The 27,955-nt window shown below is 39.0% G+C and overlaps 1 protein-coding gene and 1 non-coding gene across 3 annotated transcripts in view; both read left to right on the forward strand.

Moving 5' to 3' along the window:
* NUP133 (nucleoporin 133) overlaps positions 1 to 27,822 on the forward strand; it is a 68,089-nt gene extending 40,267 nt beyond the window's left edge. The window contains exons 16-26 of one of the 2 annotated variants that reach the window (XM_055147352.1): positions 948 to 1,070; positions 1,546 to 1,645; positions 2,200 to 2,451; positions 3,164 to 3,297; positions 8,247 to 8,405; positions 9,030 to 9,165; positions 12,751 to 12,869; positions 15,296 to 15,376; positions 17,632 to 17,696; positions 19,552 to 19,640; positions 23,133 to 27,822. In XM_055147352.1, the coding sequence (XP_055003327.1) occupies positions 948 to 1,070; positions 1,546 to 1,645; positions 2,200 to 2,451; positions 3,164 to 3,297; positions 8,247 to 8,405; positions 9,030 to 9,165; positions 12,751 to 12,869; positions 15,296 to 15,376; positions 17,632 to 17,696; positions 19,552 to 19,640; positions 23,133 to 23,269 (1,395 nt within the window). In that variant the 3' untranslated portion in view covers positions 23,270 to 27,822. The remainder of the gene's footprint in view (positions 1 to 947; positions 1,071 to 1,545; positions 1,646 to 2,199; positions 2,452 to 3,163; positions 3,298 to 8,246; positions 8,406 to 9,029; positions 9,166 to 12,750; positions 12,870 to 15,295; positions 15,377 to 17,631; positions 17,697 to 19,551; positions 19,641 to 23,132) is intronic. The other variant, XM_055147351.1, reaches the window with a different exon arrangement.
* On the forward strand, positions 18,985 to 19,092 carry LOC129398978 (U6 spliceosomal RNA). Its single transcript, XR_008626836.1, has one exon. It is a non-coding gene; the product is annotated as a U6 spliceosomal RNA (small nuclear RNA).
* Positions 27,823 to 27,955: the final 133 nt, after the last annotated feature.

The raw sequence follows: 27,955 nt of genomic DNA on the forward strand, positions 1-27,955 counted from the left end.
ACTGGGGTCGACCACATGCAAGGCAAGTGCCTTAACCCTTGTACTGTTCCTCCTCTGATTCTCACATTATAATGTGATTTTTTTTTTTATAATTTAGAGGTGGTTTTGGCCTAAATTTTCTTTTCTTTTCTTTTTTCTATTTTTTTGTGGGGGGGGGGCACCCCCAGTGATGCACAGGGGTTACTCCTGGCTCATGCACTCAGGAATTAATCCTGGCAATGCTCAGGGGACCATATGGGATGCTGGGAATCAAACCCAGGTCGGCTGCGTGCAAGGCAAACACCCTTCACACTGTGCTATCACTCTAGCCCTGGCCTAAATTAAAAAAAAATAATAATAAATAAAATTTTGGAGATAACTAAAGGTATTGAGCACTAGTAGTTGTAATAAATATTTCTTATATCTTGGTATTTAATTAATTTTTTTATCTTCATATTTAAATTTAATCCATCTATCTTTTTGGTTTTGGGTGCTCAGGACTTACTCCTGGCTTTGCACTCAGAACTGTGTGGGGTATCAGGGATTGAACATAGGTCAGACAAATGCAAGGCAAGTGCCTTACTTCTTGTGCTATCACTCCAGCCCTTTAAATTAAAATTCTTTAAAATTTTACTTGGAAGCAATTCAGGCTTTATTTCTATGACTTTTTTTAGACAGTCTCAGTTTCAGAAGTCAGGCATGCATACATCAATTCCAACACTGTTAAAAAAAAGCAAGTTAAGAGACACTTTTTTTTGTTTTTAAATTTATTTACACTATTAAGTTTTTTTTCCCTAATGAGCAGAAACTATGACTTAATGAGCACAGCCTACTGAGTAGTTTCTAAGCACTGTCATTGTCACTGCCATTGTCATGACAGTGACTTAGAAGCTTCTAAGTAGTATAATTAATACTACTCATCATCATAATTTTTGTTACAAATAACTGACTTTTCTATACTTTTGTAGGTCTCCCAGGTAGATACAATTTGTGAATGTTTACTGGAGCATGAGGAGCAAGTTTTAAAGGATGCATTATTGGAATCTGTCGAATGGGCTGAAGTGGTGATTAATGTGAACAATATTCTCAAGGTACAGAAATATAGGGAAGATTCAGTCAAATGCCAGAATATGGATGAAAGAGAAAGTGTATTTCTTATTTTTTTCTTCTGTCACCAAAAGTTCATAAGGTTTAGCCAGTTGTTAATTTCAAAAGCGAGAAAATACCGTTTTATCAGTCAAACATTTTGAACATTATCTTCTGCATGTCAGAAGTTTAAATAATTTCTAGTTCTTTTTGATAGAATACATTTTTTTATTTGGAAAATTTCAAATATTATTACAAATGAATTAATTTATTCCTACTTTGGTTACTTCTGTAATCTTCCAAAATTGAAATTAAAGTATGGAGTAAAACAAATTTTAACTGCAAAAATAACCAAAAAGAAATCATGCAGCCTTGTGCTCAGTATTCTTCCATTAATAGACATGGGTACCTTACACTGTCTTTAGAAATACTGAAACTATTACATTCTTCATGTAATAATGTGTTTTAGTTTTTTTTCAGGACATGCTGCAGGCTGCTAGTCATTATCGACAAAATAAAATTTCCTTGTATAAAAGAGAAGAACCACGAGAAAAAGAACCAGAATACATTCCTTGGACAGGTGAGGTTGTAAGCACTGAGCCCAAATATGTTTATTAGTAATTTAAAATGTCTTTCTAATTGTCATCCTTTTTGGAAATAATGTCATGAATAATGTAAGTGAAATTAAAAATGCAGCTTTGTAAGTGAAATGAAAAATAGCTTAAGTGTCATGTCAGAAATGAGCATTCCTTATGAAAATCACTTTATTTTCTTGAAATTGTTCATAAATTTGTATATAATTAATTTGCCTGTTTCTTATTAAGGCCTCTAATAAATTATAACATGTAATTTAATAATAGAAGTGGATCTTGGTCCTGGGTGCATGGACTATATTTTACATCAGTTTAACACAAGAATAAAAATTGAATAGCATCAAAGAAATTTAGGGTTGTATTTACTTGATTTCATAGAAAAATTTTCCATAGAGAGAAGGTAGTGTTTGAGAAAGCACAAGCAGCCTTTACTGAATCTCTTTATTTTTATCCTGTCAGGAAGGTGAGATAAATTTTTAGCAATCTCTCTCTTTGTCATAATAAAGCCTTTACCCTCTGTATTTTTTGTATGATTTCACAGCAACAAGTGGCCCTGCTGGCATCCGAACAGCAATAATACGCCAGCATGGTATTGTCCTGAAAATGGTTTATCCTCACGCAGACAGTAACCTCCGAAACGTTCTGACAGAGCAGCTAGTGTCACTCATCGATTGCTTCCTGGATGGTTATGTTTCTCAGCTTAAGTCTCTGGACAGATCCAGCGACCAGGAAAGATACAGTAGTCTGGAAGTGGAATACCAGCAGAAAAGATCAGATCTCTTATCTCCACTCCGTAAGTGCATGATACATGATGACTGGCTCTTTGGGCATATAAAGGAATCAGATTAATGCTGTGTATTCAGTGTACTATTATTTAATTGTAATCAAGCTCCGAAGCAAAGCAAATATGTACAACTTATGTTGATTTTCACTATTTGCCAGATATCATTATGGTTGACAAAGATGATCTAAAAATTAATTTGTTAACACATGCAACTTCCCTCAGAAACAAAAATGAAACCCTGATCTCAGAGCTCTACATGACTAATTTGACTGCACTTTAGAGATTGATATGGTCTATTAGATATATTTATTTTAAAGTGGGGGGAGGAGGAGCTTTTCTGGGGGAGTGAGCATACCCCATCAGTGGTGCTTGGGACCATGTGGCATGTAGTGCTTGGATTGAAACTGGGTTTCTCAAAAGCAAAGCATATGTTCTTTAAGTTCTCCCTCTTCCAGAAGTTTTATTGGCTAGTTTGTTTTGCTAATATGTGAAGGAAAGAAGTAACATTTGGGTTAGGTAGTGCCTAATTAGAGACTACATTTGTATTTTGAGTGAGTTTGTGTGAATTATAAAATTAAGTACTAACTGGCAAGATTTCCAATTTGTTGTGAAAGCAACAATTTGTTTATGGTATGAGATATAATTTCAGGTAAAAATTTCAACATAAAATCCTAAATTACATTTTTACTAATAAGATTATTTTCTATTTCTATTTCCATAGTCACACTAGGCCAGTACCCGTGGGCTGCTTCTTTAGCAGAAAAATACTGTGACTTTGATATCTTAGTTCAAATGTGTGAGCAGACTGACAACCAGACTAGACTCCAACGCTACATGACACAGTTTGCAGATCAGGTAATGAATATTGGGACCTAGGATATAGACCTTTAGTAAAGCCTTGTCGTTTCTTTTCTTTGAAAAGAAATTTTTTTCAATGTTAGATACTTTTACTTATATTTTAATTCAAGAAGGGTGGTTTGGCACTAGTCTTTGTTCAAACTGATCTGAACAGATCAGTTTGAAAATATATACTCTTTATATTCTCAGGGCATTCCTAAGCTTATCAATTGTAAGGCAGGAATTAAAGTTGTTCTCTGGTTTCTTGAGATGATACAACTGTAAATCATGTAAAGTTCTTATTAAAGTGCCTGTCTTTCCTTTTGTGGTCCATAAATGCTGTGTTTATTTGTTTTTCAGTCTTTTATTTTTATAAAGTTGTTAACAGTGATTTATTACATTCAGTATTCCAACACCAATCCCACCATCATTACATTTTCCCACCACCCCATTATTTCCAATTTTCCCAACCACCAACCAAGCCTGCCCCAATAGCAGGCCTGAAATGATTTGTTTTATATTGCTTATTATGACAATTTGCTAAAAATAATAAAAAAGATTTCCTTAGAATGAAGTGTGAAGATTGTAGTATCTCACCCTGGAGCTATTAAGCTCTTATATAAGAGATTACTAGCCCACTGTTACAGGTAAAGCTTGCTTGTTAGTCTTTTCTTAATCCAGATTGGTTGCCTTCTGCTTTACATCCCATCCAATGTAGTGTGCTACTCCTGGTGTATCAGTGATGCAGAGTAGGAGATGTTGTAAGGCTACAAATGCAGCCACATGCTTCAGGAATTCTAAAATTTTGATGGGGTGATACAGCTGTGGTTAAATTTTTAACTAAATGGTGACTTTGGGGTCCGGAAACATCTCTGCAGTTTGCTGATCTCTTTTGAAATTTGTTTTTGAGTCTCTGGATCATGACTGGTTAATGAGCTTATATGGCTAATGAACTTATGCGTAGCCAGAGGCAGTTTATGGGTGTGACTGCCAGGCTCCGGAAGACCAGGGGAATGGGGGAAAGTTGCCCATTCCTGACTCAATAAGAGTCTGCAGATGTTAGTCACAAAACTCACATGCCTGAGGTTTTTTTCTTTTTTAATAGATTCATTCCTAGATAAGGCTTACTGGAGCCTGTGGAATCCAGCTGAGAACTTGGCAGTGATTGGGTTCTGGAGATTTTCAGCTGCCGAGGTTCTGTTTGGGCAGGTAGAGGACTCACCTGCCCAAGCCTTGCCATTTCAAATTTTATAGTTTTGGGAGTCTGATACTATCAGTTTGTAGTTATCTTAGATACTAATCTGTAGTTTATATTTCTTTGTAGATTGATAATTTTTTATGTCATTCTGAAAGATTGACCTTTGAAACATTTAAATTTTTTCTGTTATAGTTTTCAATTTTCTATTTTTTACTTTTTTTCTATTATTTTCAGTAGTAGACTGTTGATTTGGTTTTTTAAATTTGAATAGATTTGGAAGTATAGAAAATTACTTTGAAAGAGTTCATATTTCCATAATTCTATTTTCCTTGTTTGAGCCCATGCTTTCTTTACTTTTTTTTTTTTTTTTTTTAATATATATATAGGCCTCCCCACTGGTGCTCAGGGGCTGCTTTTAGTGATACAGGCAGAGCTGTGAACTTTCCACTAAGGCCCCACCTGGTGGTTGGGGTTGGGAGTGGGAGTTGGTGATCAGTGCCATTACAGGGATTGAATTTGAGAGGCACTTTACCTCTTTGAGCTATTATCCTTGCCCACATGTTTTTGTTTTTGTTTTTTTGCTTTTTGGGTCACACCTTGCGATGCGCAGGGGTTACTCCTGGCTCATGCACTCAGGAATTACTCCTAAAGGTGCTCGGGGGACTATATGGGATGCTGGAAATCGAACCCGAGTTGGCCATGTGCAAGGAAAACACCCTACCCGCTGTGCTGTCGCTCTGGCCCCTGCTCACAAATTTTCTATATTTAAAAAAGTACCCATTAAGGTACTGTCTAGGTTAATGGTTTTCAATCACTGGTTTATGGACCTGTGCCAATCCATAAGTGTGAAAAATGTTTGACATTTTTCTAAAGCACTTATTCAGGTGAATTTAAGTTGCCTTTTGTTTTATGGGGGACTGTGGAGGGGGTTCAGGCAGCAGTGTCCAGGGCTTACTCCTGGCCCCGTGCTCAGGGAACCATATGTGGTACTGAAAATCAAACCAAGGTTGGCTGCATTCAGAGCAAGCACCTTAATTGCTTTACTGTCTCCCTGGCCCTACGTTTAGTGATTTTAATTCCTCTGCTAGCCCCCAAATCTGTTCATTCTTTCATTATTTAATATTTATTTGGTTTAGGGATTATACCTGGTGGTGCTCAGAGCTTACTTGTATCTATTTTTGTGCTCTGGATTATTCCATGTGCTTGAGGAACCATATGTTGGTGCCAGGATTCCAACCAGGATCAACACATTTAATCTATGTACTGTATCTCTGACCCCTAAAATCTGCTCATTCTTGGGTCTGCTTCTGTTGCCTCTTTGTTAGTAATATTTTTATGCTGATTGTGTCCTGTAATTCTTTTTGGGACAGGGGCCAGTTTTGAACATGGTGCATAAAAGTATCAGAAAATTAGAAAACAGTGGTAGGACTGGGGGTGCAGAAGGACTGCACTCATTTGTGGAGTATAGAATAACATCACGTGAAGCTGATACCCAAGGACAGTAAATACAAAGGCCAGGAGGGTTGCCCTATAGCTGGAAGCCTGCTTCATGAGCGGAGGGGAGAAGGCAGTTGGAATAGAGAAGGGATCACTAAGAAAATGATGACTGGAGGAATCAGTCGGGATGGAGATGTGTGCCGAAAGTAGATAATGGACCTCTCAGTGTCTGTGTTGCAAGCCATAATGCCCTGAGTAGAGAGAGCGTATGGGGAATATTGTCTGCCATGGAGGCAGGGGGAGGGTGAGAAAGGGGGTTATACTGGGGATATTGGTGGTGGGGAATGTGCACTAGTGGGGGGATGGGTGTTTGATCATTGTGAGATTGTAACCCAAACATGAAAGCTTGTAACTATCTCACAGTGATTCAATAAAATTAAAAAAAATAAAAATAAAAAATCAGTCACAATCATCCCATTCCTCATCGATTTGCTCAAGTGGGCACCAGTAACGTTTCATTGTGAGACTTACTGTTACTGTTTTTGGTATATCGAATACACCATGGGTAGCTTGCCAGGCTCTGCCATGCAGGTGCAATACTTTAGGTAGCTTGCCGGGCTCTCCGAGAAGGGCAGAGGAATCAAATATGGGTCAGCCTCATTCAAGGCGAACACCGTACCACTGTGCTATCACTCCAGCTCCAAAAATAATAAATAAATACATAAATAAAAATAAAATGCTCTCATCTTCAAAGCCCAGGATTTGAATTCTGGCACTATGAAAAAAGAAGAATGAAATAATATTTTTTCTTGGCAGGCAGATAGGTGAAAACTCACTCAATTTAGGTGGGCCAGGATTTGGTTAAGCTTTCCCTCACTCTCACCCCCTCCACCTCCCCTTCCCAACACAGTGGTTTACAAAGTTATTCATGACATATTTGTTATGTTAAAGGCATTCAATATTCCAAAACTGATCCTGCACCACTGTGACCTTCCCCCTCCCCACCATTGTCCCCATTTTCCCAACCAATCACCCCTCAGGGCTGCCTCTATAGCAGACTCAAAATAATTTATTTTATATTGCTTGTTACAACTAAGTAGCTAGTGGAGTGATAAAAAAAATACTTCAGTAAAAGGAAATTTGTGAAAATTTTTATATCTCACTATGGGGACATTAATTTTTTTTAAAACTTTATTTTAATGAATCACCGGGAGATACAGTTACAGACTTACAAACTTTGTGATTACATTTCAGTCATACAGTGTTGAAGTACCTATCTCTCCTTATTTGAGGATTTTTATAATCTGTTATTGCTAGTTGAGCCTTTTGTGCTAGTGGTTTTCTAATTGAACTTAGTTGGCTTCTATGTTACATTCCCATCTAATCTAGTGTACTACTACTTGGATTTAGTATTGCAGAGTTAGAATATGATGTGGTCACGCACTCCAGAAAATCCAGAATATTTAGCTGGGCAGTGAGTTTACATGGCTGCTGTTGTGAGGTGTGGGTGTGGCCGCCAGGGCTTCTTGAAGTATGGACATGGTGGGTAGAGGCTCTCTCCCCCCATATTGAGAAGTCCCCAGAGCTCTCAGCCAGAATAAACCTGTGTACCTGAAATTTTCTGCAATTTGGTGTCTCTGTGACTCATCTCTGAGATGTTTAAGTCTGGTCCATGGCATGGCAGTAGCAGTGAGGGTGTGAGTGCAGCTGCTGGGGCGTGAGTTGGGCAAGAGTTCTCAGCCACAGGCTGGTGTGTCTGAGAATTTTTGTGGTTAGTTGATCTCTTCTGAGATTTAATCGTGTCTGTAAAGCTGAGCCAGTTGATGAGCTTACATGTGGACGGTTGTGGTATATTACAGCTTTTCTTACATTTGTTTTCTTGTTTTTGGTGGGTCAGCACTGGTGTTTATTAATACCCCCTTTAGCAGAACTGCCTCTAAGATGAGACTGCAAGACATTAGTCTTCTACGGTCTGGCCCCATCATATTCCCTAAGCATTCAGCAGAAACTTTATAGGGAACTCTGATTCCTGTTCTGAAGTCTGAAACCTTTTAGTGCATTGAACGTACTAGGGTTTGTTGTTTGTTTTTCTATTTTGAGGGATGGGGAGTGGTAGGACTACATTGGCTGTGCTCATGGATCATTCTTGGTGGTGCTCACAGGGAATGAGTGTATGTAGGGGATTGAATTGGAGTTGGTTGTGTACAGGCAAGTAATTTTTTTTAAAGTGTTTTATGTTTATATTATACATTAATTTATATTTAAATGTATTGATATAGTTTTGAAGCTCTGTTGTTTCACATAATTGAATTATTGGTTTTGCTATATGTAGAATTTTTCAGATTTTCTCTTTCGATGGTATCTGGAGAAGGGAAAGCGAGGCAAATTATTATCTCAGCCTATTTCTCAGCATGGACAGTTGGCAAATTTTTTGCAAGCTCATGAACATCTCAGCTGGTTGCATGAGATTAACAGCCAAGAATTAGAAAAGGTAAAAGGGATTCGGGTACATGGTGCAGATTTTGGCTCCTTTGTTTAATTTCTTTTCATTAGTTTAATTTTTTTTTTTTTTTTTTTTTTTGCTTTTTGGGTCACACCCAGCGATGCTCAGGGGTTACTCCTGGCTTTGCACTCAGGAATTACTCCTGGCTCAGGGGTTACTCCTGGCTTTGCACTCAGGAATTACTCCTGGCAGTGCTTGGGGGACCATATGGGATGCCGGGGATCGAACCCGGGTTGGCCGCGTGCAAGGCAAACGCCCTACCCACTGTGCTATCGCTCCAGCTCCTAGTTTAATTTTTAATAATTAAAATACTGATAAATCTGATAAATTGCTTTAAATGTACTTTAATTGGTTAATGTAATTTAAGTATTTTTTTTGACTTAATGTTAGTTTGCTGCTAATTCTAATGTCTTAGTTAAAACTTTTTAACTGAGTGATCTATTGTGATCTATTATAATAAATCAAAATTTTAAAATTTTATTAACATAATGAACATTGACTTTTTTTGTAATGAGCACTTTCTTATGTAGCTTGAGGAATAAGTGGTAATGTACTTAACCTATAGATACTTCTCAAGATATTACCAGAATTTTCACATTTTGTTAATTGTAGGCTCATGCAACACTTCTGGGTTTGGCAAATATTGAAACTCGTTACTTTGCAAAGAAAAAAACCCTTCTTGGTTTGAGTAAATTGGCTGCATTAGCTTCCGAGTTTTCAGAAGATATACTGCAAGAAAAAATTGAAGGTAAGATAATTTGAACAAGACACGCAGATCAATTATTTCCATCAGTGAACTCATAAGTTCTGCTATAATGGGATCAGTTTGAAGTAGGCCCCATCTCTCCTTTAGGAGAAGTACTGTGTAGGCGCTGGATCGATAGCACAGTGGGTAGGGCATTTACCTTGAACTCTGCCGACCCGGGTTCAATTCCAGCATCCCAAATGGCCCCCTGAGCACCACCAGGAGTAATTCCTGAGTGCAGAGCCAGGAGTAACCCCTGTGCATCGCCGGATGTGACCCAAAAAGCAAAAAAATACAGAGAGAAGTATTGTGTATTCCATGTCTTTGGACTCAGTTATATATTTTTTTTTTTGGACTCCGTTATATTATGGTGACTCAGTTGTATTATGGATTTTCTTTCAATTTATTGTATTTTTTGTTTGGGGGCCACACTTGGTGGTACTCAGGGGCTACTCCCAGTTCTTTCCTTAGGGTTCATTCCAGGCAGTGCTGAAGGATGGGGACCATGTGTTACCAGGGACCATGTGGCTATTGAGCTCAAGCCATCTGCATATAAAACATTTTTTTGCATCTTTTTAGTTTATAGAGCTCTCTTTCTCTCTGGCCTCAAGGATTGTCTTGTAAATAAATTAATTTTTTTCTATTGAAGATACTTAAATTATTTTCTGTTCTATCACCATGAATTTCAAAGTTATATATTTGTGATTGAGTTTCAGATGTATAATATTCCAGCACTAATTCCTCCACCATTGTCCCCAGTATCCCTCCCACCCACCATTGTCCTAGTGCTTTCTTCCATTCCTAACTTGCCCCTGCTCCCTGCCCCATAGCAAGCTTCCTACTGAAGACCAGTTTTCCTGCTCTTCATTTTGATTGCCTTTGGGCCTTTGATATTCCCCTAGGAGATTTCTTTGTATCCCACATAGGAGAAAGAGAGAATTCTGAGTCTGCTCCTCTCTGTCTGAAGAAATTTGATTTTTTTTTCTTTTGGGGTCACACCCAGCGATGCTCAGGAGTTACTCCTGACTGCACTCAGGAATTACTCCTGGTGGTGCTTGGGGGACCATATGGGATGCTGGGGGTTGAATCTAGGTCAGCTGTGTGCAAGGCAAACACCCTACCCACTGTACTATTGCTCTGGCCCCAAGAAATTTGATTTTTAAATAAGAATTCCTAAAGGATAAATTCAGATGATCTGAGCACAGTGTTCTGATTGTACTCTTATTGGTTCATCTTCTCAGAGCAGAAAGTTTTGCTCAGGAAGCGCACATTTAAGGTAGAGAACATGGGTGGGCATGAGTTTGATTACCAGCACTAATTATCTCTCTGCCCTGTCTAGCCCATCCAGAACTCCAGAACTCCAGTCACTTGTGTGACCCTGGTGGCCTCCAACATCACCAGCCACTGGTGGTGTTTAACCGGGGGAAGGGACCTCCAGTTAAAAAAAATTTTAGAGAAGCTTTTACTAGCCGATCTTTTTTGTTCACTAAAAAGAACAGTAGCACTGTTCTTTTTAATGAACATTTAGTTTTGATTATTCGCTCATATAGAGTGTAGTGGTAATTCTGAACTATTTGTTTCAAAATTCAAAGCTTGTTCTTGTTCTAATTCGTACTTGTAAAATATATTCTTCCCATTCTTCCTCCCTTTCTTCCTTCTGAACCCAAGATCTCACAAGCAAGGCAGGTGCTCTGCCCCTGAGCCACTCCCTAGCCCTGCATTTATTATAAATTAAGGTGATGCATTTGAGAACCAATGGGAAGGGAGATACAAATCATAGAGACGAGAAAGAACCTTGTATTACTGCATTTGAATTGGAACTACCATGTGGAATCATGATTGTTTTAAATACATATTTTTTTATTCCTTCCACTGAAAAGACCTAAAAGCTGTTACACCCAAGTATCATCAGTGTACTTTGTCCTGTGTATCATTTCTCAGACAAAATGGGGCCTTATAGAAAAAAAAGTCTTGGAAAGCAAAGATGTCATAGACATTACATCTGCATGTCAGACATGCAGTCACTGCTCTGCTAGCCAAGTTTGGAGATAATTTAAACAATAATAACAGCAGGGGCTGGAAAGGTAGTACAAGATGTAATAAGGTGCTTTTTTTCATGACCCTGATTCAGTTTCCAGAACCATATGTAGTTCCCCAAGCACTCTCAGAGGTAACTCCTCAACTCCTCAGCCAGGAATGGCTTGTAAGCACGGCTGGAGTGATAACCCTGCCCTCAACCCCAACACTCCACACACCTTCCCCCCGCCCAAAAAAAGTAAGGCAAAGGATTTTATTTCACAGTTTAAAATCCACAGTGAACACCAAAGCAGGGAAGGGGCAGTGAAATGCTCTTTCACAAAAGATGTAAAACAATAAGTTTAGAAAGAATGGTGGATTTGTGAAGTCACCACTTTGCAACATTGATGGATAATTTGTCATTTAAAGCCATTGAAATTGGAGGTTGGGGGAAGAAGATAATCTTGTGTTTTCAGCGTTGACACAGATCTAACAGATACCGTCACCAATAGTGAGTCAGATTCACATTATGTACTTTCTAAAGTGGTGTAATGTGATAGTATATAATTCCATCAATGCTATATTCCTGCAAAAAAAAAAAAGTTCAACTTAAATCTGATCACAAGGAAATAATTTGATACATACTGATTGTGGGGTATTTTACAATAGAACTGACCAAAACTCTTCAAAGGTTAGCCAACATGGAAGACTTACTCGACAACACCCTCTCTCCCCACAACTCCTCCCAAAAAGCAGCTAATTATCCTTTTTCCCTGTTACTCAATATATTCTTATGGGCAGACCCAGCACAGGTAACATGCTACACAATGACCTGGAGAGTTTATGGGTGGTGAAAGCTCTATAACCTTGTCCTACACAGGTAACCATTGCTAAATAAAAAGTTGTTCAAAGGCTTGAGAGATAATACAGCAACTAAGACATTTGCCTTGCATGCTGCTGACCTGGGTACATCCCAGTATCACAAGGTTCCCCAATCCCAACCAAGAGTGATCCCTGAGACACTTTAAGATGGGAGTGAAACCAGGATACTGGGAAGGGAGTGGTGCTAGATTGTGTTATGCATTAACTATATTGTAAAACACACTAGAATAAAAAAGTATAAAAGGGGAAAAAAATGATCCCTAAGCCCTGAACACAACCAGGTGTGATCCCCAAAGGAGGGGGGGAAGAACCTTGGTTTTTACCCCAAGGTTTGTCTTTTTCTAAATTTTGTTTTTCCTGTGATACACTCAGTGGCTTGTTTTGTTTTGTTTTGGGGACACACATTGAGGTGGTCAGGACTTACAAAGATCACTCCTGGTGGGGACCATATGTTTGGGGGTCAGAGAGACAGTACAGTGGGTTGAACCACTTGTCTTCTGTGTGGCCAACCTGGATTCATTCCCTAGCGCACTATGTTGTCTGCTGAACCTCACCAGGGTTGATCCCTGAGGCAGAGCTAGAAGTAAGCCCTGAGCACCGCCAGGTCATAATGACCCCAAAACAACAACTTCTATGTCTTACAACAGTGAATATTCACTCCGCCTCCCTTCTTCTCACATTAAATCCTAGAAATGGCTGAACAGGAGCGCTTCCTGCTGCACCAGGAGACCCTTCCTGAACAGCTGCTGGCAGAGAAACAGCTAAGTCTCAGTGCAATGCCAGTTTTGACTGCACAGCAACTTATTGGTGTATGTGTATTTTAAATCCTTTAACATTTCTTAGGGTTCAAAATTTACTCAGCATTTCTTGAATCATGTAATATAATTTCTAAGAGGAGTTATTTTTCTACTTACTGTTTTTCTGTTAACTTTCCCTTAGAATGTGTTGATTATCATATTAACCTCTGCCTCCCCAAATAGCCACCTACTCCTAAAAATGTTTATCTCGTTCCCAGAAGTAATTAGTTGTGTTTTGCTTTTTCATTGTGGGGCAGTTACATTTCAGGCTCTGAAGTATTCTCAGACAATGAAAACAAATAGATAGGGTTTTTTTTTTAATGATTTGAATATTGTCTTTGCTCTTATATAATCTTAAAGGATTATATATAGTATAAATGGAATTCCTTATATGAAGTTATGGGGAAAAGAGTATCAAAGATTTATTTAAATTAATATTTTTAATAAGGTATTTTTCTGATTTTAGAATTACAGAAAGTTTGAAGATAACAGAAATAACAATCACTTTTATGATAACCAATAACAACCATTTATGACACTGTCACTGTCACTGTCATCCCATTGCTCATCGATTTGTTTGAGTGGGCACCAGTAACGTCTCTCATTGTGAGACTTATTTGTTACTGTTTTTGGCATATCGAATATGTCACGGGTAGCTTGCTAGGCTCTGCCATGCAGGCGCGATACTCTTGGTAGCTTGCCAGGCTCTCCGAGAGGGGTGGAGGAATCAAACACGGGTCAGCCACGTAAAAGGCAAGTGGAGTAAATTTTCTTTTTAAGGAAACTATAGATTAACTACAAGCTTTATCAGTCTTCAAGACTATTTGAAAGGGCAACATTTAAAAACTTTTTAATGGGGCAGATGTTCAAAAATATTTAAACATTTTGGGGAGGAGCAATGTTGAAAAGAAGGTAGGTGCTTGTCTTACACAGGCTGACCCAGATTCAATCCCAAGCATTCCATGTGGTCTCCCGAACCTGCTAGGAGTAATCCCTGAGCATCACCAGGTGTTACCAAAAACAAGCATAAAATTTCAACATTTTAAAATTAATGTTTTGTTTTAAAAGTGTAAGGATAATAGAGTAACCTCAAAAGAACACTCAAAAAGAAATGACAAATGAGTATAGCATCTTGAACCTAAAATAAAAATACATTTTAAAAGTTTGTATAGGGGTCAGAGATGTGGCTCAGTAGTATCCTTTGTGTGAAGACCTCACTTCAATACCTGGGGTCGCTCTCCCACATTAAGGTCTTTTTTTTTTTCTTTTTGGGCCAGACCCAGCAGTGCTCATGCTCGGGGGTTACTCCTGACTCTGCACTCAGGAATCACACTTGGTAGTGCTTGGGAGACCATGTGGGATGCTGGGAATTGAATCTGGGTTGGCCATGTGCGATTAAAACCCTCCCCACTGTACTATTGCTCTGGCCCCATAAAAGAGTCTTGTAGACCATATTGTGCAAAATTAATTATGATTTATCATAGAATATTTTGTTGGTGGTTTGGGGGAGGCCCAAAGAGGTTATGGGTTCTTACTGGTGGTGCTCAGGGGCTTTTCCTGGTTCTTTGTTTACCCAGGGGATGTTATGAGTTAGTGAGGATCAAATCAGGGTTGTTGCAGAAGCAGCCACATGACTTAGCTTTTTTGCTGTCAGTCTTCTCTTCAGTCCTAAACATAGATTTATTTTAAAAGACAATTTAGGGGGGGCTGGAGCGATAGCACAGCGGGTAGGGCATTTGCCTTGCACGTGGCCGACCCGGGTTCGATCCCCAGCATCCCATGTGGTCCCCTGAGCACCACCAGGAGTAATTCCTGAGTGCAGAACCAGGACTAACCCCTGTGCATCACCGGGTGTGACCCAAAAAAGCAAAAAAAAAAAAAAAAAAAAAAATTTAGGGACTGGAGCAATAGCACAGTGGGTAGGGCGCTTGCCTTGCACGTAGCCAATCCGGGCTCAATTCCCAGCATCCCATATGGTCCCCTGAGCACTGTCTGGGGTAATTCCTGAGTGCAGAACCAGGACTAACCCCTGTGCATCGCCAGGTGTGACCCAAAAAGCAAAAAAAAAAAAGACAATTTATTGTGAGGAAGATGAAGGGTGATTTATAAATATAACTTTGTTCTCTACTATAAAAATAGCAACTTACTTGAAAGCTATAATGACTTATATTTTTATAAATTTCTCTAATCGTGGGCCAGAGAGAGAGAGTACAGTGAGTAAGGTGCTTATCTTACATGTAGCTGACCTTGGGTTCAATTCCTGGTATCCCGTATCGTTCCCTGAGCATGGAAAGAAGCAATTCCTGAATGCAGAGCCAGGGATAACTCCTGAGCTTTGCAAAGGTGTCCTCCCCCTCCCAAACAGAAAAATTTCTCTCTGGTATTAGGTATTTTACTACTTAAATAATCCATTACCTTTTTATTTTTAATTCCCATAGCTATATATCTGTGAAGAAAATAGAAGAGCTAATGAATATGATTTCAAGAAAGCTTTGGATTTACTGGAATATATTGATGAGGTAAGTAGAATACTTGATCACAGCAACTATTCTAATTTACATATAAGTTTTAATTGAACGGAACACATGATGTTTTAACTTAAAAGGGTTTTGGTTCAGTTACTGCTTACTTGTTCCAGTCTGGACTGGAGCCATAGCACAGCAGCTAGGGCGTTTGCCTTGCATGCGGCCAACCTAGGATCAATTCTTCTGTTTCTCTCGGAGAGCCCGGCAAGCTACCGAGAACATCTTGCCTGCATGGCAGAACCTGGAGAGCTACCCATGGCGTATTGTATGCCAAAAATAGTAACAAGTCTCACAATGGAGACGTTACTGGTGCCTGCTCGAGCAAATTGATGAACAACGGGATGAGTTAGTAGTAAGTGCTACAATGCTACTTACTACTAACTCATGGAATATGTACACGAGTACACACTAGAAAAACTTGAGATTCCGTTTCCTGATAGTTATTTCATTTCATATATAAAGAATTTTGCTTTTTTGCTCAATGGTAGAGTATGTGGTTCACATCTCTGAGGTCCTGGATTTGAGCCAGTCCCTCCCAACACCCAAGTTGATTTTCGAAGTCACAGAGTTTTTTTTCTGTTCTGTATTAGTTGTTAGTTTTTTTTTTGTTTTTGTTTTGGTTTTTTTTTGGTTTTTTTGCTTTTTGGGTCACACCCAGCGATGCTCAGGGGTTACTCCTGGCTTTGCACTCAGGAATTACTCCTGGCGGTGCTTGGGGGACCATATGGGATGCCGGGTCGGCCGCGTGCAAGGCAAACGCCCTACCCGCTGTGCTATCACTCCGGCCCCAGTTGTTAGTTTTGTTATTAGTTTTTAGTTATGTTATTAGTTCTTTAGCTGATATATTGTTTTTGTTTGTGAGCCACTCCTAGTGCTGCTCAGGAGTTACTCCTGGTTGTACATTTAGGAATCACTCCTGGTCGCCTCAGGGGACCAGATAATACTAGGGATCAAACCTGGGTCAAGGCAAGTGCCCTATATGCTGGACTATCACTTTGGCCCTTAAACTGACATTTTATGAGGTGGGTTTTTTTTTCCTTTTGGAGGTGTAGCTTGAGCCACACCTAGAGGTGCTTGGGGGCTTTGCCAGCAGCGCTCAGGGAATCATGTAGTGCTAAAGACTAAACCTGGGTGGGCCTGCAGCATGTGAAGCTTGTGTTCCAGCTCACTGAGCGATATCCCTAGCCCCTGTTTTTGGGCCACACCTAGTGGTGCTCAGGGCTTACTCCTGGCTCTGCGGTCAGGGATCACTCCTGGCAAGGCTCAGGGGATCACATAGGAACAAGGGATCAAATCTGGGTCAGCTGCATGCAAGATAAGTGCCCCACCCACTGCTCTGGATCCAGTGCTACTTCAATTTAAATAAATAATTTTAGCTTTCTTAGAGTTCCTGATAAAGTCATATTATTACAGAATAATTGCAAATTCCAAAATTACCGATTTCTGAGTACTAGTGTCTTTAAAAGGGTGAAGTTTGGGTGCATGGGAGATAGGTCTTGGGCACATTCCAGTACTATACACCATTGCAAGCATTGCGACTGGAGATACCTGAGCATCAGTAGGATGGCCCTGGTTGGCCCCCTCCACTGTAGGGCCGGAGCAGCAGTGCATCCTTGGTCCCTGGCACTGAACAACTATCCTCATTAGCTGATTAACAGTATAATTGTAGGGGTGGAGTGATAGTACATGGATAAGGAACTTGCCTTGCATGCAGCTACCCTGGTCCAATTCCTGGTATCCCATATGTTTCCCCCAAACCCACCAGGATGACTCCTGAATCCAGAGCACCACCGGGTGTGACCCAAAAACCTAAAACAAACAAAGCACAGGATTGGGTCCCAATCCCCCAAAGAGATGGATAGGATTTTTTAATATTATTTTTGTTGTGAGGAGGCTACACTTGGCAGTTTTCAGGGTTCAGTCCTGACTGTGGTACTGTTGTGGTACATAAAAGACAAATGCTCTACCTGCTGTATCTGACCTAAGGGGAACAGTTTCAAATGAATGATCAAATTAAACTTATGTATTAAAAATATGTATAATTAGGACAGAGAGACAGTCTGGGATTTTGATGCTTGCCTTGTATGCAGCCAACTCTGATTTGTTCCCAGGCACTACATAGTCACCCTGCACAGCCAAGTGTGGCCCAAAATATAAACAAATTTGCAGTTACGAGTTGGAATAAAAAACACAGCATGCTGTTTTTTAAAATCAGGACTAATGAGGATTTTGTTTATTTTGCTCCTAAGGAGGAAGATGTAAATATAAATGATCTAAAACTGGAAATTCTTTGCAAAGCTCTTCAGAGAGATAAGTAAGTTTTCATAACATGAATAAAAGATATGATTTTCGGAAAGAACTTTTAAGATTATATTTAACATCGTGAATTTCTTTTAATCTACTTGAATGATAACATCAAAATGTTAATGATTGCATTAATAATCTTAATTTTTCATTCAGTAATGAAAGAATAGTTTAAGGATTTTAGGAACAGTAAGAGAGGGAATCTCTACTATAAAGTTTTAAAATTCAAACTAACATTTCCCAATGTTCACTTGAGGATCATGTGGCCCCAGATATTCCAAGGGGGCCGTAGTTTTGTAAAAATCACTTAAATGATGAGACCACAAGAAGAAAACAAGATCAGAAGGGGGCCACATTGGAAAAGGGTTTAGAAATACTAATTACGTATCAGGTATGTGGAAATAACAATTTTCTCCTATTTTCACAGAAGTCAGGCCAGTTTTGGTGAATAGGCTATATTTATTTTTAATTTTAAATGTACTATAAGGGTAGAGAGGTAGTACAAGGGCTATAGCACTTGCCTTGCTCTAACCTTCAAACCCAGTGACTTGGGTTTGAATCCCAGGACCACATGTGGTTTGAGCACCACTAGGTGCGGTGCAACCTTCCCCCACCCCCGACCCCCAAAATAGTTGTTTCCGTTTGAGAGTCAGAGCCCTCTTCTACATTGAGACTATTTTCCCTATTCTCTCCTTCCTGCAGAGGAGACTATTTACAGAAATGATAGTGTTAAGAATCAGTAGCAAAGACTCAATTTTCAAAGGAAAATCAGTTGTGGTGTGGGAGATGAGTTTAGAAAAAGGATTTTAAAGCAAGCATAACTCGGGTGCTAAAACACTGTCCTATATACTATTATTAAATAGTCCTAAAATGTGCTATTCTCCCTTTTCCTATAATGTTAAAGAATAACAGTAGACTAACTGAAGTATTTCTTTCTTTAACATAGTTAAATTTGGTCTCAATCTTCAGTTTTCCTTCTCAGCCATGAAGAAGCATACTGTGGTTCCACTGAAATTCCTAGTCCTGGCTTCTTTGTAAAAACTTTTAAGTTATCAGGTAGATGATATGGCTCATTGTACAGCATGTGCCCTGCAAGTGTAAGGATGCCCTGGTTTTCATCACTAGCATCACCAAAAATAACTAAAAAAGAAAAACAAAACCACACTTTTTAGTTGTCATATAGGACATATGTATGTTTACTACAAAGCTATGGTTCTATCTGTTTGTATTTCAATACTGGATCATCTCATTTAGATACAGTTTTTGTTTCCATTTTACTTTTATGAAAAGTAGTAGTTGTGCTCACTTCGGTAGCACAGATAATAAAATTGGAATGATACATAGAAGAGTACCAGGACCCCCTGCGCAAGGATGACATGCAAATTCGTGAAGTATTTTATATTCAAAAGAGAAAAGAAAAAAGCAGTATGTTGTAGTGACATTGTTGCTATTGCTTCTACTCTGAAGAACATACTTTGGAGACTTTTCTAGAGTTCTTGGGAAAAATAACCTCACTGGTTCTTGATATCACATATGTGATTATCTGATATAGGCATCTTATTTGTAATACAGAAATTAAGCATATTCAACAAATAATATAAATAACTTGAAATGAGGGACCAGTGAAATAAACTTAAGTTTTTTTAAACTTAAGTCCTTTAGGACTAGAAGGCAGGTTATATGTGCCAGATCCAGTCCCCAGCACCACATGGTGTGGCGCCATAATAATAATTTGAAACAACATTACAAAGTTCAAGATTCTCCTTCTATCAGAACTTCCAAAACAAAACCGTAACAGCAAACAACTCTTTCATTTCTTTATAGCCATGACTTTATTGTCCTCTGACAGTAATTTTGTTTTCTAGCTGGTCCAGTTCAGATGGTAAAGATGATCCAATTGAAGTATCTAAAGACAGTATATTTGTGAAAATCTTAGAGAAACTTTTAAAAGATGGTAAGTATTTTACTGATACTAGAAATTGCTCAAGAGAGAGAGAAGGAAAGTGCCTGCCGTAGAGATGGCTAGGGGAGGATGGGGGGGGAGATGGAACTGAGAACACTGGTGGTGGGAAATGTACACTGGTGGAGGGAGGGGTGGTTGTCTGAACACTGTAGGACTGAAACCCGACCATGAACAACTTTGTTACTCTATCTCAGGGTGATACAATGAAAAAAAAAGTTGAATAAATGCTTTAAAATGCTTTAAAATGGGGTGGGGGAAAGTTAAACTGTTGCAAGAAAAAAAAAATCACTCAGGTTTGCAAGTCTTAGAATGACATTTGCCTTGGATTTGGGTAGTTTAAGATGAAACATTCTTGTTTTTTTTTTTCTTTTTGGATCACACCTGGCAATGCACAGGGGTTTTTCCTGGCTCTGCATTCAGGAATTACTCCTAGCGGTGCTTGGAGGACCATATGGGATGCTGGGAATCGAACCTGGGTTGACCATGTGCAAGACAAACACCCTACCCACTGTGCTATTTCTCCAGCCCCCAAATGAAATATTCTTAATGTTTGAATGCTAAATGTTAAACAAAGACTGGAGATGTGGTTCAGCAGTAGAGTACATACCTTGTATGTACTTGTGTGAAGTGATGGATTTGATCCCTAGTACTCTTTGAAAAAATTTGAAATTTGAAAAAATTTAAGATACTCATTACTAGATTTTTTTGAAGGGGGTTCTTTTCCCTGCCTCTGCAGTCAGGGAAGCACGTGTCAAGGTGAAGTCTCCATCCTCTTGGGTCACGAGTTGACTGCAGTGATAGTCTTTATGCTGATCCAAGATACACAAGTAGTAGAAATCACTGTGGTGGGCTGACTGATAATAATGATTATTTCCTTTAAATTTTCAGTCCTTGTGAAGACTGAAGACTTGAAAAGAACTATAAATATCTTTATACTCATGGCCAACCATGCTTAGCAAGTTACATACTTTGGACTTTAGTTTGGATTTAACTTTCTAAAATTCTTTTTAGGGGGGAAAAGGTAAAAATTAAAATTCATTTTAGGAGCAAAATAAAAAGACAAATAAAAAGACACAAGAAGATAGTATGTTTTTTACCTAAAGGAGTTAAAGAAGTAAGCAAAATTCCTTTTTTTTTTTTTTTTTGCTTTTTTGGGTCACACCCAGCGATACTCAGGGGTCACCCCTGGCTCATGCACTCAGGAATTACTCCTGGCGGTGCTCGAGGGACCATATGAGATGCTGGGAATTGAACCCAGCATTGGCCACTTGAAAGGCAAACGCCCTATGCTCTGCTATCGCTCCAGCCCCAAAATTCCATTTCTTAATCAAGACACATAAAGGTAAATAGAAGCTTTTATGCACAAAGTGCTCATTTTTGGGGTGAGCAGGAAATCAAGGGGACTGTTATCATTACCAGGAGCTTAGTATATAGAAAATGTTAGAAATAGATATTTTACACTTCTTATACATAAAAATTAAACTCATAGACTTATTCGGTCAAAATATGATATAATAAATCTAATGTGTAAAATAGTCTAATGATTACCAGTCTTTCACTCTTTAGATTTAATTGGAAAAAAGTATGCAGTGACTAAAAGCTGTTGTGACTCCAGCAGTCAAATGAAGTTCCATTCCATTCTAAATAAATTTCATTCACTATGCTAACATTTATACAAGTTCGAAATTTTTTTAATGTGCATATTTGCCAGATACATTCAAAGAATAAATGTTTATTGAGTGACTACTTAGAAAAGTGGTATGGAATTAACACCACTAACTAGGATTCTTAGGTTAAAGAGAAGCCTGTTCTCTGTGTGTTTACAAAAGTATCATTTAAGGTCTAGCCAAACTGACATCACAGCATTGCTTTTCAGATTTTATTGTAAATGTAAATACAATTAATACTCTAATTAGACATCTTAGACCTGATCAGAATGAACCTGAACTTTTGTGTATGAAAATGGATGCTTAAGGGCCAGAGAGAAAGTACTGTGTGGTCGGGTATATGCCATGCATATCGCCAACAAGGTTTGATCTCCAGTGCTGCCTATGGTCCTCTGAGCACAGCCAGGTGTCAGCCAAAAAGAAGAAAGGAAAATGGATGTTTGGTCTCCTCACACTGACATTGACTTAATGAGTGCTTTTATTTTAAAAGATGTTCAAGTAATACAAAGGTTAATAAAGAATTGTCAAAAACTAAAAAGGGGAGAAGAGATATAGCAAAAAGTAGTATCTTTTGCTTGAAAGTTTCTAAAGACAATATTAATGTTTTGTTCTATTTTGGGATTGAAAAAATAAGCATAAAAGTTGATCTCTTTGAACTATTAGAGCAAGACTCTATTTGAGCTTCGTAGATTATTAGAAAGCATCATGTTTGAGTGCAGATGCTTTCCATGAAATTACATCAGAGGGGCCTGATCAGTAGAACATCAGGTAAGGCGCTTTTATGGGGCTGACCCAGAATCAATCCCTGGCATCCCACATGGTTTCCTGAGCACCACCAGGAGTAATTCCTGAGCACAGAGCCAGGAGTAACCCCTGAGCATTGCCGGTTGTAGCCAAAACATAAAAACAAAACAAAAAAATAGATCTTACAAAAGTGTCATGGGGCGGGGGGGGGGGCAAAGAACCGGAGCCGTCATAGGTGAGAACCCTGGGTTCCACCACTATGGACCACGTCCTCCCCCAAATGCTTGTAGAACTGAATTGTAGCTAATTAAATATTAATTAAGGTTAATTCAATATCTTTACTATTCTTAGATTATAAATCATAGATGGAAAATAGGAATGAAAGTCACAAGGAGCTACTGTGACTAAAAATAAATATAAATATGTATTATAACACCAACCAAGATGTATTTTAGGAATCTTCTACATACAATAGTAAATGTTTTCTAAGGACAATTCTAAAGGTACAGAGACACAAAGTGTCACATATTTCATAGGCTACAGCTGGTGGTACTTGGGGCCATGCAGTGCCAAGGGTCAAACTTGGGGTCTCTGCGTGCAAACTGTGTTTCTTCAGCCCAAGAAAGAATTCTTTTACCTCTCAAATTGTAGGTTTAAATTATGTGACATTTTGAGATATCTTTCATGCCACTACTTCTACTAAATTATCTTCCAAATAAGCAAATATATGATTATTTTTAAAAAACTTGTTTGCAGGTGATTAAAAAGCTTAAAAGCCTCCACATTGCAGGAAAGACTTTAGCTGTGGAGAAAAATGAAAATGCTTTAGATGCTCTTTTAAAGTATCTTGGCTATTTTAACCACTAGGGGGAAAACACTCAAACAAGAAAATAATGTTCCATTTTTCTTTGCAAGTGTGTTGGACAGATGGAAGGAATTTAGAGCAGAGTGTTTTGCAGTAGCAGAGAGCTGTATTTTAAACTGAAATGCAGGTGTTTTTTAAATCATCAGTGATTTAATTTATTTGAAGTTTATGAACAATGAAATAATCACTTTTTGTGTTTTATTGTAGGCATACAGCTCAGTGAATACCTGCCAGAGGTGAAAGACCTGCTGCAATCAGATGAGCTCGGAAGCTTAAAGTCTAATTCTTACTTTGAGTTTGTTTTGAAGGCTAATTATGAATATTATGTTCAGGGACAAATGTAACTTTTTCTTAAAATGTTCTCTTTCTAGAAATCTATAAAAGCAAGTCCTTATAAAAGCTTTTTACATTTTTAAGTTTGTACAGTTTTGTTATATGTGTTGAGAGTTTTTTACTGTTTGGAAGCTGCTTCATGGTTGTGTAGAGTTTTGATTTTTAGTTACAAGATTTTTTTTCCCCAAACTGGTAATTATTTTCATATAGTAGCTCTTTATTTTAATACCTCCCCATTGAGAGTTCTTGTCCTTTGTATGACTATTTAATATAAATGAATCATTTCACTTTTAGATTCATTTTCTACAACTAAACTTAACAAGATTTTTTTGCTTCTCTTTTGGTGGACAGTAGGATGGGGATAGGCCCACATTTGGTGGTGCTTAGATTTACTCCTAGCTCTGAACTCAGGGATCACTCCTGACGAGCTCAAGACCATATGGGGTGCCAGGCATTGAACCTGAGATAGCTGCATGCAAGGCAAATACCCTACCACTATACTATCACTCCAGCCTCTAAAAAAAGACATGTCTGAAATTTATACGACTTTTGATATATTATGCACTGAAAAGAATCTGCAACTTTTGATATTTTTTGGTTAGATCTAATGGACTACATCCAGTTAAGGGCTGGGTGATAGGACAGTGGTTAGGATGCCTGACTAGGATGCCTGACTAGCGTGCACCCAACCCAGTATCCTGGGTGCAGCCCTGCATGCCCTGAGCACTGCAAGGGTCACCTGCATATCCTTGACATTATAGGACTCAAATAGCATCACATCCTTAGGCCCTTGTGCTGAACTGACTACCTGGTTGGCTGAAAACCACTAAGTGGGTGTCAGGCCATTTCAGAGGGCATCCCCCCATCACCAGAAAAAAGACAAATGTCAAATTTTGCTGACTTGTATTAGATATAAGGAACAGAACAGTGGGCCTAATTTATTGGAAGTTTATTGATTCAGTGATAATTTTGAAGACTTTTCTAATATGTTAACAAAAAGTATTTTGGTAAATAAGACATTTGTATAACCTATCTGTAAGTTACTGCATAAATTTATAGTATTAAGTATTAGTTTTAGAAGTTTTCAGTGTAGGGATTCAGTTTATTTCTGTAGTTATGGGATGATTTACAGAGATTTTCAGCTCTACTATATTGCTTTAACCTAAAGTTTATTGGGACACTTTTGGGGAGTATACAGGGCTGCTTGTGGCTTGGTGCTGGGTGTGGGCCACTCCCAGGGATGCTTGGAGAACTGTGGGCGCTGGGGATTGGACCTGGATATCCTGTATTCAAAGCATGCACTCTAGCCGGTTAGCCATCTCTTCAGCCCATAATCTAAAGCAGCAGTTCTCATTTGGGGGCCATATGACTCTGTCAGCTCCCAAGATATTCCAAGGGGACCACAGGTGAATATCTCATAAATGGGGTGCCCACAGCATGAGGCTAGAGGATTAACCATTGGCCAAGGGGCCATAGAAATAAAAAAGGGTCTGAAGGAGACCACATTGGGATAAAGGTTAAAAATCATTGATCTAAGCATAGTTAACGCTAGAAGATATTACTGTTTTACTGTACACAACTTATTTAAATGAAAAGTAATCTCAGAGCTTTTTTTCTGACCAGTATGAACAGTTTTTATCCAGTTTTATAAAAGAACTAGAGACTGTACTGGGACTGTTTGGCATAGTCATACCTTGGTCCCCCTGAATGCTCAATAAAATGGCTTCAACAGCTAAAAAGTTCCAATAAGGAAGTCCACTTACTAGTTTCACAAAGTACAATTATAATGCCTACTTCCTTCTGTTGCCGGAACCCATTTGGTTCTTAGTTCTTCCTGAGGAAGAATTACAAGAATTCAGATGGCAAATCAAACCTTTATTATTGAAAGTGAAAGTATTAGGCACTCTTTGGAGTGAAAGGAGTGTCCAAGAGGGAAGAACCCCTTTTGTGATTGAGCTTCTTTACTATGATTACCCCCCACACCTTTCTTTGCATCTTCCTTTTTTAAAAATTGGGTGAACGTTCCCAGGATTATGCAGATCATACCTGCATCTACATTCCCACCTGTTGCTTGAGGTCTAATAGGTCAGAGCTGGACCCCAGTGCACCTGTGCTGGCAGCCAGCTAAAACCTATTTCTCTGTAGAATGATAAGATCCCCCTCCTCTATCATTTCTGGGTTTAGAGGAAAGCCCTCTTCACCTCCTACCACCACATACTCATGTCTAACTGTTGCCTAACACTTCCAAGGTTTGAAATTCAGAATTTAAACTTATTTCGAAATGTTATTAAAGCTAGAGTACTACAGGGGTTTTAGTGGTTGCCTGTTGGTGGCTGAGTGCAATTTGATCCTTGCCACCATATATGGTATTCACTCTCACCTCACCCAAACCCCCAGCACTGCTAGGAATGATTCTCTTTTTTGTTGTTTTGTTTTGGGGCCACACCCAGTGATGCCCAGCTATACTCCTGTCACTGTAATCGGGAATTATTCCTGGCAGTGAGTGCACAGGGGACCATATGGGATGCCAGGGATTGAACCTGGGGTCAACCATGAGTCTCTCCTGCTGTACTATCTCTCTAGCCCTTAAGAGCGATTCTTGTGCACAGAGCCAGAATTAAGACCTGAGGACTGCCAGGTGTGGCCCAAAACCCAAAAATCTATTAATGGACCTATTTAAATCAATAAAGGGAATTTGCTTGGTCTTTTTCTATTTGTAGCTGGTGTGTTGGAACAACATTCACTTGGAAATATAACGAAGGGTACGAAGACAAGTTAGAGAAGCTTGTTAACAAGATGGTGTGTCAAATTATTAACTATCCATGTTAGGAAACAAGGCTTTCAGCTTACGTAGACATCAAACAGTTGTCACCTTCATATGCTTTCATGAGATTAATTATCCTAGTCACAGGAAAACTGATCGGCCAATAACCCCAGTTCTATTATTTACATGGATGTGAAACTACTACTCTCACAATGTGACATGATTGTCTTTTGTTTTGGGGACTACACTCATTTATTCCCAGGGGCTTAGGGTCACTCTCGATGAAGTTCAGGGGACTAGACTGTCCTAGGGATTAAAGCCAAGCCTTCATACTCCTGCATGTGTGTGCTCAGGCCATTGAACTCTCTTTCCAACACAGTTGTCTTGTTATATTTTATTGGTTTTTGAGCCACACCCAGCGGTGCTCAGAGGTAACTCCTGACTTTCTGCTCAGAAATTACTCCTGGAGGTGCTCAGAGACCATATGAGATGCTGAAAATGGAACTCATGTTGGGTGTGTGCAAAGCAAACACCTTATCTGCTGTACTATCTCTCCAGCTGCTCAAATGTCTTATTTTTGAAGGAAGAAAACGCTCTTCTACTGTTATTCAGACCAGCAGTTATAGTACCAAAATTATTTGATTCATAAAAATTATTTTAATGGATATGTTAGGCCTAGATTGGCCCTTTTTTTTTTCCCCTCTGTCACTGGGAGTGCTGACTGGATTTGTGGAGGTGGATCAAACTTAGGGCCTTGAGTTAGATCCCAGGTCCCAAAGCCTGAAATTTTAAATAATTTTCTTTCTATATTAAAATAATTTGTTCAATATCTTTTGAAAAAATTATCAGTAACTTTTTAAAATGAACTATTGATAATGACAAATAATAGAGGTGCTATGTGAGGATGTTTTGGTTTTTTTCAAATCTCCAGATATACCTATTATTAATTGAGCATGTTTTCTTTTTTTTTTTCTTTTTGCTTTTTGGGTCACACCCAGCGATGCTCAGGGGTTACTCCTGGCTTTGCACTCAGGAATTACTCCTGGCGGTGCTTGGGGTACCATATGGGATGCCGGGGATCGAACCCGGGTCGGCCGCGTGCAAGGCGAATGCCCTACCCGCTGTGCTATCACTCTGGCCCCCAAATTGAGCATGTTTTCTAAGGGAAGAGAAATTACTATGAGAAGGTTTTTTCTGCTCTTTCAATGCTGCTCTGAAAGTCACAATTTGTAACCTGATTCATCCAAACAGTAAGATGTTATCAAATAGTATTCGGTTTTGGGATATTGGCAAAACTCGAAATATACAGCAACAGCCTTTGCAGACTTTTTAGGGTTGTGGAAGGCTTTCAGCACCATTGTTAGGTTAGCCATTTTGGGGGGATTTTGCTTTTGAAGAAAACTTTTAAGCGATGGGTCTTGTTTGCTTTGCACTATGGGATCTGAATTGGGTTTTCCAAGCAGCTTCCTGGGGCTAGTCTGGGAGGCAGGTGGGTGGTTCATGATCCCTTGGAGACTGCTGGGTTCCTCCCACAATGAGAACGGATGGAACACTATACACATTGTGGCATTTGTATGCTTCTTAATCTATTGTAGGCCAACACATTTGTACATCCTTTGTTTTGCTTGCTTTAATTTTTTTTTTTTGAATGTCTGTGAGATAGACCATTACAAAGCTGTTCAGGATTGGGTTTCAGTCATACAGTGTTTCAACACCTATGCCTCCACCAGTGTACATTTCCCAGCATCAGTGTCCCCTTTCCCTCCCGCCATCCCCCAACATCTCCCCTCCCCCCACCCCCCCAACCCCCTTCAGCCTGCCTCTTAGCAGGCACTTTTCTTTCTCTCTCTCCTTTTGTGCATTATGGTTTGCAATACATATACAGTATTCTTAATACAGGTACTAAGAAGTCATCATGTTTGTTCAGGGCATT

The sequence above is a fragment of the Sorex araneus genome, chromosome 9 (genome assembly GCF_027595985.1).
Source record: "Sorex araneus isolate mSorAra2 chromosome 9, mSorAra2.pri, whole genome shotgun sequence".
Taxonomy (NCBI): Eukaryota; Metazoa; Chordata; class Mammalia; order Eulipotyphla; family Soricidae; genus Sorex; species Sorex araneus.